This window comes from Etheostoma spectabile, chromosome 20 (genome assembly GCF_008692095.1).
Source record: "Etheostoma spectabile isolate EspeVRDwgs_2016 chromosome 20, UIUC_Espe_1.0, whole genome shotgun sequence".
NCBI lineage: Eukaryota > Metazoa > Chordata > Actinopteri > Perciformes > Percidae > Etheostoma > Etheostoma spectabile.
Genome location: NC_045752.1, coordinates 26,952,590 through 26,964,774, shown reverse-complemented (window position 1 = coordinate 26,964,774; position 12,185 = coordinate 26,952,590). Strand labels below are relative to the sequence as shown.

The window sequence follows — 12,185 nt, the reverse complement described above, 5'->3', positions numbered from 1 at the left end:
GTGTGTGTGTGTGTTGTGTGTGGTGTGTGTGTTGTGTGTGTGTGTGTGTTTCTGTGTGTGGTGTGTGTGTGTGTGTGTTGTGTGTGTTGTGTGTTTCGTGTGTGTGTGTGTGTGTGTGTGTGGTTTTTCTGTGTGGTGTGTGTGTGGGTGTGTGTGTGTGTGTGTGTGTTTTCTGTGTGTGGGTGTGTGTGTGGTGTGTGTTGTGTGTGTGTTTCTGTGTGTGTGTGTGTGTGTTTGTCTGTGTGGGGTTGGTTGTGTGTGTGTGTGTGTAATGCAGCTCTGTCTAGGGGAACCTAGATCCAGATCTTCTGCTGCAAAGTCTCAGCCAGTCAGCACACGCGGGTCTGCTGCCTCTGGAGCTGGGAGGACTGGTCCAGGTCTGGGACCACCCCCGCCCCCCTGCTCACTGACAGCAGCACAGGTCCCACACACACACACACACACAGAGACACAGTCCACACACACACACACACACCACACACACAGAGACACAGTCACACACCCACACAAACCACACACACACACACACAGTCACACACACACATAGACACACAGAGACACACACACACACAAGACAACAGTCACACACACAGAGATAGAGACACACCAGAGACAACACACACACACCACACACACACAAGACACACACACACACACACAAACACGCACACACACCACACACACACAGAGACACACATACACACAAACACACACACACACAGACAAACACACACACACCAACACACACACACACACACCACACACACACACACATCCCTGTTGTGTTATTTTGTTGTTTATGTGTTTTTGTTTAAGTTTCATATCTTAAGTTTGTATTTTTCTACATTTGATTCTTCAGAACTTTAATATATTTTGATGTTCTGTTGTGACAATAAAACAAATTATTATCATATTATTTCACTCAAACCTTCTGTCCTCCCGTCTCAGCCCTCGTGGACACGGTGATGTCCGTCCTCGTCCACCCCGCCGCCTCCGCCCGCCTGGCCGCCGCCTGGTGTCTGCGCTGTGTTGCCACGGCAATGCCGTCCCAGGGTTCCCTGCTGCTGGACCGCTGTGCCGAGCGGCTGGGGGCGCTGAAGTCCTCCCCCGAGGCCGTGGCCGGGCACGGAGCCGCCGTCGCCGCCCTGGTGGCCGCCGTGCAGCACTGCCCCCTGGGAATACCCCACACCAAAGGCATGGTGGGTAAAACACACCTGCTACACAACTCAGTTGTCCACATGCTAACGTTAGCAATATAGACGCACACTATGCTTGTTACACACACAGGGACGCACACTATGCTTGTTACACACACAGGGACGCACACTATGCTTGTTACACACACAGGGACGCACACTATGCTGTTTACACACACAGGAGACAACACTATGCCGTTACACACACAGGAGCACACTATGCTTGTACACACACAGTGGACGCACACTATGCTGTTACACACACAGGGACCACACTATGCTTGATACACACACAGGACGCACACTATGCTTGTTACACACACAGGGACACACACTATGCTTGTTAACACACAGGGACGCACACTATGCTGTACACACACAGGGACACCACTATGCCCGTTACAACACGGGACACACCTAGCTTGCTACACACACAGGGACACACACTGTACTTGTACACACACAGGACACACACTATCTGTTACACACACAGGGACACACACTATGCTTGTTACACACACAATGCTTTTTACACACACAGGGACACACACTATGCTTGTGACACACACAGGGACACCACATGCTTGTACACACACCAATGCTTGTTACACACAAGGGACACACACTATTGTTACACACACAGGGACCACACACTGTACCTTGTTTACACACACAGGGACAACACACTATGCTTGACACACACAGGGACACACACTATGCTTGTTACACACACAGGGACGCACACTATGCTTGTTACACACACAGGACACACACTATGCCCGGTTACCACACAGGGACACACACTATGCTTGTAACACACACAGGAACGCACACTATGCTGCTACACACACAGGGACACACACTGTACTTGCTACAACCAGGGACACACACTATGCTTGTTACACACACAGGGACCCACCTATGCTTGTTACACACACAGTGACGCACACTATCTTGTTACACACACAGGGACCACACTATGCTTGCTACACACACAGGGACACACACTGTAGTTAAAGTTGTTACAACCACACAGGGACACACACTACTTGTTACACACACAGGGACACACACTATGCTTGTTACACACACAGGGACACACACTATGCTTGATACACACAGGGACGCACACTACTTGTTACACCACAGGGACCACACACTATGCTTTACACACACAGGGACCCACAGCTTGAGACGCACACTATGCTTGTTACACACACAGGGACGCACACTATGCTTGTTACACACACAGGGACCACACTTGCTTGTTACACACACAGGGACGCACACTATGCTTGTTACAACACAGGGACGCACACTATGCTTGTTACACACACGGACCACACTATGCTTGTTACACACACGGGACACACACTATGCTTGATACACACACAGGGACGCACACTATGCTTGTACACACACAGGGACCACACTGTACTTGTTATAGCACTATGATCGCTGTTGTGTACAATGTGCACAGCTGGGAAACTAAACACGTCTCTGTGTGTGTCCTGGCACTGGTGTTCTCTGGTGTGTGTGTGTGTGTGTTTGTGCGTCCTGCGTGTGTGTGTCCTCTGTGCAGATGGTGCTGTCACCTGGCGAATACTGCTGCGTTACAGCGTCTCAGACAGTCCCTCATGTCTCTGAAGAGGACTCGGGCCCGGGCACTGCTCGTTCCCCAGCGCACTCTGGTAAACACCACATCCTCACCTCAGCTGGTTGTGTGGTGTTGTGTGTGTGTGTGTGTGTGTGTGTGGTGTGTGTGTGTGTGTGCACCTGTGGTAACTGTGGTCTGTGTATGTGTCCGTAACTCTGTCTTTTGTGTGTGTGCGGGTACACTCACTGTCACTTTATCGAAACTTAATCCGGTTGTTGGTTTGCCAGTGTGTAGTGTGTGTGTGCGTGCATCACAATGCATCGTGCGTGCGTGTGTGTGTGTGCGTGTTGTGTGACTGTGTGCTTGCGTGGTGTGTGTTGTGTCCCAGGCCCAGCAGTGTGGAGCACCACCTGGCCCGTTCCTCCTCCTGGGCGGTGTGTTCTCTGCTCTCTCAAGGGACACGAGATGCGACAGCTGCGGCGAGGGACTACTTTAAATGGCAGGTTTACGCTGGAGGGACTCCGGGCGCCTACTGTGGTCATCCCACACATCTAATGTGTGTGTGTGTGTGTGTGTGTGTGTGTGTGTGTGTGTGTGTGTGTTTGTGTGTGTGTGTGTGTGTGTGTGTGTGTTGTGAAAATAAGGATATTCTAGAATACTTTTTCTAAGTGAAAGGAGAATCTCTTTTTCTGCATATTTAATGACTTGTTCTGTGATGTAATGAGAGCTAACGACTGCTGTGAGAGGACAGTCCAGTAGAGGACAGTCCAGTAGAGGACAGTCCAGTGGAGGACTTCCTGTGTGTCCTTGTTTGAGACGTCTGTGGTGAAGAAGACGAGGAGAGACAGCTGCTGTGTTCTTGTGTCTGAGCAGCGATGAAGAACCTGCTGCTGCACTGCGGGGAGCTGGTCACCGATGACATCATCAGCCGGCTGCTCACGCCATTGGCCTGCGCCGTGGCGCTGCTCACCAAGTCAGTCTCACACAACAGGGGTGGGGGGGGTCCTCTGGGTCCTCTAGGTGCTCTGGGTCCTCTGGGTGCTCTGGGTCCTCTGGGTGCACCCGCCGGGACATTTTAAACATCAAACACTTCATTTCAAACGCAACAATTTGTTTGGTGCATAAGAAAAGTATTATTCTCCTGTATTGTTCAACACTTTGTGTGTGTGTGTGTGTGTGTGTGTGTGTGTGTGTGTGTGTGTGTGTGTGTGTGTGGTCTGTCTGTCTGCTGTCTGGTCTGTCTGTCTGTCTGTCTGTCTGTCTGTCTGTCTGTCTGTCTGTCCTGTCTGTCTGTCTGTGTGTTTTTGTGTCTGTGCTGTGTGTCTGTCTGTCTGTCTGTCTGTGGTGTGTCTGTGTGTGTGTGTTGTCTGTCTGTCTGTCTGTTGTTGTCCTGTGTGTGTGTCTGTCTGTGTCTGTGTGTTTGTGTGTGTCTGTCGTGTGTGTGTGTTTGACTGTGTGTGGTGTGTGTGTGTGCTGTGTGTGTGTTGTGTGGGGTGTGTTTGTTTGTGTGACTGTGTGTGTGCGTGTGTGTGTGTGTGTGTGTGTTTGCTGTGTGTGTGTGTGTGTGTGATGTGTGTGTGTTGGTTGTGTGACGTGTGTGTTGTGTTTTGTGTCTGTGTGTGTTGTGGTGTTGTGTGTGTTGTGTGTGGTGTGTGTGTGTGTGTTGTGTGACTGTGTGTGTGTGTGTGTGTGTGTGTGTACTGTGTGTGTGTGTGTGTGTGTGTTGTGTGTGGTGTCTGTGTGTGTGTGTGTGTGTGTTGTGTGTGTGTGTTGTGTGTGTGTGTGCGTGTGGTGTGTGTGTGTGTGTGTGTGGTGTGTGTGACTGTGTGTGGTTGTGTGTGTCTGTGTGTGTGTGGTGTGTGTGTGTGTGTGTGTGTGCGTGTGCTTGTGTGTGTGTGTGTGTGTGTGTGTGTGTTTGACTGTGTGTGGTGTGTGTGTGTTGTGTGTGTGTTGTGTGTGTGTGTGTGGTTGTGGTGTGTGCTGGTGTGTGTGTGTGTGTTGTGTGTGTGTGTGTGTGTGTGTGTGTGTGTGTGTACTGTGTGTGTGTTGTGTGTGTGTGTGGTGTGTGTGTGTGTGTGTGGTGACTGTTGTGTGTGTGCTGTGTGTTGTGTGTGTGTGTGTGTGTGTGTGTGATGTGTGTGTGTTGGTGTGTTTGCTTGTGTATGTGTGTGTGTGTTGTGTGTGCTTGTGTGGTGTTTGCTGTGTGGGTGTTGGTGTGTGGTGTGTGTGTGTGACTGTGTTGTGTGTGTGTTGGATGTGTGTGTGGTGGTGTGTGTGTGTGTGAGGTTACCTGCCTCCTGAGGTCTTACAGCAGTTCAGTTCCCGCAGCTCGTCGGTCGTCTACAGACTCCGAGTCTACGAGCTGCTCGCTCTGCTGCCTCCTAACTCCTACCAAGGTAACACCTCACCTCCTTCCTCGTCCTTCCTGTCTCCTCTGCTGCCTCCTCACTCCTACCAAGGTAGCACCTCACCTCCTTCCTCCTTCTCTCCTTCTCTCCTTCCTGTGTCCTCTGCTGCCTCCTCACTCTACCAAGGTAACCTCCCTCCTTCTCTCCTTCTCTTTCCTGTCTCCTCTGCCCGCCTCCTAACTCCCTACCAAGGTAACACCTCCCCTCCTTCTCTCCTTCTCTCCTTCCTGTCTCCTCTGCTGCCTCCTAACTCCTACCAAGGTAACACCTCCCCCCTTTCTCTCCTTCTCTCCTTCTGTCTCCTTTGTTTCATCCTCCTGAATACATGTACTAAAATGTATATATATAATATAATAGATGAGTAAGCGTGTGTGTGTGTGGTGTGTGTGTGTGGTGTGTGGTGTGTGTGTTGTGTGTGTTTTGTGTGTTTTTGTTTGTGTGTTTTCTTTTTGTGTGTGTGTGTGTGTGTGTTTTTTTGTGTGTGTGTTCTCTTTGTGTTTGTGTGTGTGTGTGTGGGGTGTGTGGTGTGTGTGTGTCTTTTTTGTGGTGTGGTGTGTGTGTGTGTGTGTCTCTCCCTGTGGTGTGTGTGTTGTGTGGGGTGTTTTCTCTCTGTGTGTGTGTGTTTGTGTGTGGTTTTGGTGTTCCCCTGTGTTGTGTGTGTGTGTGTCCTCTGTGTGTTGTGTGTGTGTGTGTCTTCTGTGTGTGTGTGGGTGTGTGGTGTTTTCTCTCCTTGAGTGTGTGTGGTGTGTGTGGGTGTGTGTGTGTGGTGTCTCTCTTTGTGGGGTGTTTTTTGTGTGTGTGCCCTCTCCCTGTGTGTGTGTGTGTGTGTTTTTGGTGTCCCCCTCTGTGTGTGTGTGTGTGTGTGTGTTCTCTCTGTGTGTGTGTGGTGTGTGTTGCTCTCTCTGTGAGTGTGTGTGTTGTGTGTGTGTGTGGTTGTGTCTCTCTGTGTTTTGTGGGGGTGTGTTGTGTGTCTCTCTCTGTGATTGTTGTGTGTGGGGTGTGTGTTGTGCGTGTGTCTCTGTGTGTGTGTGTGTGTCTCTGTGTGTTGTGTGTGTGTGTGTGTGTGTGTGTCTCTCTGTGAGGTGGTGTGTTGTGTGTGTGGTGTGTGTGTGTGTGTGTGTGGTGTGTGTGTCTCTGTGAGGTGTGTGTGTGTTGTGTGTGTTGTGTGTTGTCTCTCCTCTGTGGTGGTGTGGTGTTGGTTGTGTGTTTTGGGGGGGGGTGTGTGTGTGTGTGGGGGTGGGTGTTTTGGGGTTGTGTGTCGAGAGAGTTTTGGTGGAGAGAACCGTGGTCTCTGATTTCCGGGGGCCGAAACCCTGAACAGCGTTCGGAGCTCACGCTGCTGCCCCGCTTGCCCAGACGACCCACTGGGGGGGCCCCCCCCCCACCACCCCCCCCCACCCCCCCCCCACATCTCCGGAGCGGGTGCCCGGGTTTTCATCTCTCCACTGTTTGATTTGAACTCTTTTTCAGCATTTTTTATGAAAAAGTAAAATTTGGGTGTGTGTCACTTTTTAAAATTCAAATTTAAAATGTTGTGTGCGGCTCTCTTGTGCGTGCGTGTGGGGGCTGTGTGGTGGTGTGTGTGTTTCTCTGTGTGTCTGGGTTGGTGTGTGTGTTCTGTGTGTGTGCGTGTGCGTGCGTGGTGTGTGTGTCTGTGTCTTGTGTGTGTGTGTGTGTGTGGGTGTGTGTGTGTGTGGGGTGTCTCGTCTCTGTGTGTGAAAGTCCTTGTTGATGTGTGTGTCTCTCCATCTGGTGTGGGGGTGTTTGTGTGTCTCTGTGTGTTGTGTGTGTGTCTCTGTCTCTCTCTGTGTGCGTGTGTTTGGGTGTGTGTCCCTCTGTCTGGTGTGTGTGTGTGTGTGTGTGTTGTGTGTGTGGTGTCCTCTGTGTCTTTGTGTCCCTTGTCTGTGTGTGTGTCTCTGTGTGGTGTGTGTGTTTGGTGTGTGTGTGTGTGTGTGTGGTGTGTGTGTGTTTTTGTGTTCTGGGGTTGTCTGTGTGTGTGTCCCTGTGTGTGTGTGTGTGTGTGTGTGTGTGTCTCTGTGTGTGTGTGTGTGTGTGTGTGGGTGTGTGTGTGTTCTGTGTGTCTGTGTGTGTGTGTGTCTTGTGGGGTCTGTGTGTGTGTGTGTGGGGTCTTGGTGTGTGCGTGGGCGTGTGTGTGTCTGTGTCTCTGTGTGTGTGGTGTGGTGTCTCCGTCTCGGGTTTTGTGTAGGCCCTTTCGTTGTATGTGTGTGTCTCTCATCTGTGTTGTGTTTGGGTGTGTCTCTGTGTGGTGTGGTGTGTGTTTGTCTCTCTGTGTGGTGGTTTTTGTGTGTGTCCTTGTGTGTGTGTGTGTGTGTGTGTGTGTGTGTGTGTGTGTGTGTGTGTGTCCCTCTGTGTCTTTGTGTCCCTCTGTCTGTGTGTGTGTCCTGTGTGTGTGTGGTGTTTGTGTGTGTGTGTCCTGTGTGTGGGGTGTGGTGTGGTGTGTGTGTGTGTGTGTGTCTCTGTGTGTCTGTGTGTGTGTCCCTGTGTGTGTGGGGTGTGTTGTGTGGTGTCTCGTGTGTGTGTGTGTGTGTGTGTGTGTGTCTCTGTGTGTCTGGGGGTGTGTGTGTGTGTGTGTCTGTGTTGTGTGGTCTCTGTGTGTCTGTGTGTGTGTGTGTGTGTGTGTGTGTGTGTGGGGTCTCTGTGTGTCTTGTGTGTGGTGTGTGTCTCGGGTGGTGTGTTTTGTGTGTGTGTGGTGTGGTGTGTGTCTCTGTGTGTCTGGTGTGTGTGTGTGTGTGTGTGTGTCCAGCTCCATGGCAGCAGTGTGGGCGGAGCCTCCCTGGACTACGATGCCTTCAGCCTGTGTGATCAGAGTGATGATGAAGATCCTGCTCCTCTTCCTCCTCCCGTGGCCCTGACCGCCGCCGCCGTGCGCCTCTTCGGGGCGCTGCACCCCCACGTCATCTCCGCCCAGAGGTACCCCACTTCCTGTCAGCGTCCCCAACACTTCCTGTCAGCGTCCCCAACACTTCCTCAGACATGGAGGACATGTCTTCGTTTTCTTACATCCTCTTCTCTCATTGGTTAGAATAGAAGAGAAAGACTTTATTGTCATTATACACAAGTACACAGTACCTCAGAAATATACGATAACAACATAAAATATCCAAAATATAAAGTCAAAAATATGAAATATAAATATCACAGCTTTGAATACACATTGTGTGAAAGTAGGTAAGTATTAACAAATTAATAAATATTGCACAGTAATGAAATGAAATGGTTAATATATTAAATATTTCACTGTAATGGAATTGCACAGATTCCAATGTCCTTTGAAGCATTATATTATATATTATATATTATAAATACATATATATTATTATATATTAATAGAAAAAGAAACAGTATAACATCACAAAAATGAATGCCTTTAATATCAGCTGTCCCTACAAGAACATATTCTATAGATATATTAGATATATTATATATATATTATCAGTGATCAGGGTTATTTTCGGGGGTCCTGTGTAATGTTGTTAGGTCTCGTTATACATTTTCCACATTAAATCACATTAATATCCGGCATATTCCATCGCATTTCTTAAGAAATCCTGCTGAATTATCGAGGATTTTTGCAACAATCACTAAAAAAACCCTCCTTTCTCTCAGGACAGAATGTATCAGACATACGGCAGCGTGTCTCTGTGTCTCTGTCTCTTGTAGCATGTGTGACTCTAGGTCAACTCCTGTGTCTCTGTGTCTTCGTGTCTCCGGGTCTGTGTTTTTTTGGTCTCTGAGTCTTTGTGTCTCTGTCTCTCTGTGTCTACCTTGTCTTGTTTCTGTTTCTCTGAGACTCTGTGTCTCTTTGTGTCTTCGTGTCTCTGTGTGTCTACCTTGCCTTGTCTCTGTGTCTCCGTGTCTTTGTGTCTCTGTGTGTCTAGCTAGCTGTGTCTCAGAGTCTCTGTGTCTCAGAGTCTCCTTGTTTCTGTGTCTCTGTGTCTCAGAGTGTCCGTGTCTCAGGGTATTTGTGTCTCTGGGTATTTGGGTCTTTGTGTCTCAGAGTCTCCTTGTCTCTGTGTCTCAGAGTCCCTGTGTCTCAGAGTTTTCTTGTCTCTGTGTCTCAGAGTCTCCATGTCTCAGAGTCTCTGTGTCTCAGAGTGTCCGTGTCTCTTCTCAGGGTGAAGACATTGGAGCAGTTTGTGGACACGGTGAACCAGCTGAAGGGTCAACGGCAGCAGACGGTCCAGACGCACGTCTGCGCCGCCCTCTGCAGTCTGCTCAAGGTACACACACACACACACACACACACACACCAACACACACACCCACCACACACACACACAGACAGACGCACACACACACCACACACACACACCACACACAACAGACGCACACCACACACCACCACACAACACACAACGCACACACACACACCACGCACACACACACACACAGACAGACACACAGACACACAGACACACACACAACACACACACACACACACACACACACACACACACAGACAGACGCACAGACACACACACACACACACACGCACACACACGCACGCACACACACACACAGACAGACACACAGACACACAGACACACACACACACACACCCACACACACAGACAGACGCACAGACACACACACACACACACAAACACCACACACACACACACACACACACGCACGCACACACACACACAGACAGACACAGACACACAGACACACACACACACACACGCACGCACGCACGCACACACACACACACACAACAGTACACACACACACACACACACAGACCACCACACAGACACACACCCGCACGCACACACACACACACACACACACACACACCAGACGCACAGACCCACACACACACATACACACACACACGCACGCACGACACTTACACCTACACACACACACACAGCACAGACACACCGACAGACACACAGACACACACAACGCACCCACCCCACACACACACACACGCACGCACGCACGCACACACACACACACGCACCACACACACACACACACACACACACGTACTTACACTACACACGCACGCACGCGCACCACACACACACACACACAGACACACACACGCACGCACGCACACATACACACACACACACGTACACACACGCACGCACGCGCACCACACACACACACATAGGTCAAATATTAGTTTTAATTGCTCTCAATAGATTTGTTTTTGTCTCTTTTCATTTTATTCTACATTTTTGTTGCATTTCAACCTTCTATTTTGACTGTTTTTACGTTTTTTACAGTTGTTTTTTTTAATGTGTGGCTTGTTAAAAATGGCTCCAACCTCAACATTAACTAACCTGTGTCCCCATCCCGGTCCCCAGCACCAGGCCGGTGTCCGGGGCTCCCTGGGCCCCGAGGAGGTGCGTCCCCCGGCGCTGTCCCTCCTGACGGGGGCGCTGGAGAGCACCAGTCCCCTGCTGCGCTGCCTGGCCGCCGAGGGCCTGGCCCGGCTGGTCCAGGTGGTCGGAGACGCCGGCTTCACCGTCTCCGTGTCCCTGCTCTGCTTTGACAGGTCGGTGGACGCTCTCATTCCCCCTGCTCCCCTCATTCCTCCTGCTCTGCTTCGACAGGTCGGTGGACGCTCTCATTCCCCCTGCTCCCCTCATTCCTCCTGCTCTGCTTCGAGAGGTCGGTGGACGCTCTCAATCCTCCTGCTCTTCTCAATTCCCCCTCCTCTGGCGTTTCCCCCTCTCATTCCCCCTTTTCCCCCTCATTCCCCCTGCTCTAGAGTTTCCCCCTCTCATTTCCCCTGCTCTGGCGTTTTCCCCTTTCATTCCCCCTGCTCTTTTGTATTCCCCTCTCATTCCCCCTGCTCTGGCATTTCCCCCTCATTCCCCCTGCTCTAGAGTTTCCCCCTCTCATTCAACCCTGCTCCTCTCATTCCCCCTGCTCTAGCTTTTCCCCCTTTCATTCCCCCTGCACTGGTGTATTCCCTCTCATTCCCCCTGCTCTAACGTTTCCACCCTATTCCCCCTGCTCTCGCTTTCCCCCCCTCTCGTTCCCATGCTCTGCTTTGACGGTCAATGGACCCCTCTGATTCCCCCTGCTCTGGTGTTCCCTCCTCTCATTCCCCCTGCACTGGCCTTCCCCCTCTCATTCCCCTGCTCTGGTGTTCCCTCCTTCTCATTCCCCCTGCACTGGCCTTCCCCCTCTCTTCCCCCTGCTCTGGATTCCCTCCTCTCATTCCCCCTGCACTGGCCTTCCCCCTCTCATTCCCCCTGCACTGGCCTTCCCCCTCTCATTCCCCTGCTCTGGCCTTCCCCCTCTCATTCCCCCTGCTCTGGTGTTCCCCCCTCTCATTCCTATTCTCTGCATAATGCATATACAAACCCTTTATTTTCTTACTATTTTATATACTGTATATAGTTGCTCTCAGGAACTGTGCACCGCATTCCCCCCTCTCTCTTTATTCTTCTGCACTATTTATATTTTATATATTTATATATTTTGTATCGACACTGTAAAGGCTGTGCTTCAGTCTCGTTGCACAGGTACTTGTGTATAATGACGATAAAGGCTTTCTATTCTATTCTAAGAGCCCCCCATGTGGGCTGAGTCCTTTGCAGCGGCCCGGGTTTGTGGCCTTTTGCAGCGTGTCCCCCCCCCCCGTCCCCCGTGTCCCCCCCCCGTCCTCGTTCCTGTCTGTCCAGTGTATTAACGGGTGTGGACGTTTTCAGGCTGAAGACGGCGCGGGACGCAGCGTCTCGCAGCGGCTACGCCCTGGCGCTGGGGGCGCTGCAGCGCTACACCGGAGGTATCAGCTCGCCCCAGCACCTGTCCACCTGCCTGGGGGTCCTGTTCACCCTGAGCCAGGACAGCACCTCCCCGGAGGTCCAGGTACACAGAGACAGACACACACAGAGAAACACACACACACACACACACACACACAGAGAAACACAGACACACTCAGAGAAGCACAGACACACACAGAGAAACACACACACACACACACAGAAACAC

General features: G+C 51.0%; 1 protein-coding gene across 1 annotated transcript in view; it reads left to right on the top strand.

Annotated features, from left to right (window-relative positions):
• The window catches only part of heatr5a (HEAT repeat containing 5a), a 45,592-nt gene that overhangs the window by 11,198 nt on the left and 22,209 nt on the right, over positions 1–12,185 (top strand). The window contains 12 exon segments of the mRNA XM_032499799.1: positions 320–421; positions 949–1,199; positions 2,779–2,927; positions 3,182–3,330; positions 3,667–3,849; positions 5,079–5,189; positions 6,465–6,473; positions 6,523–6,623; positions 7,966–8,132; positions 9,337–9,442; positions 10,544–10,734; positions 11,900–12,059. Coding sequence (XP_032355690.1) covers positions 320–421; positions 949–1,199; positions 2,779–2,927; positions 3,182–3,330; positions 3,667–3,849; positions 5,079–5,189; positions 6,465–6,473; positions 6,523–6,623; positions 7,966–8,132; positions 9,337–9,442; positions 10,544–10,734; positions 11,900–12,059 — 1,679 coding nt within the window.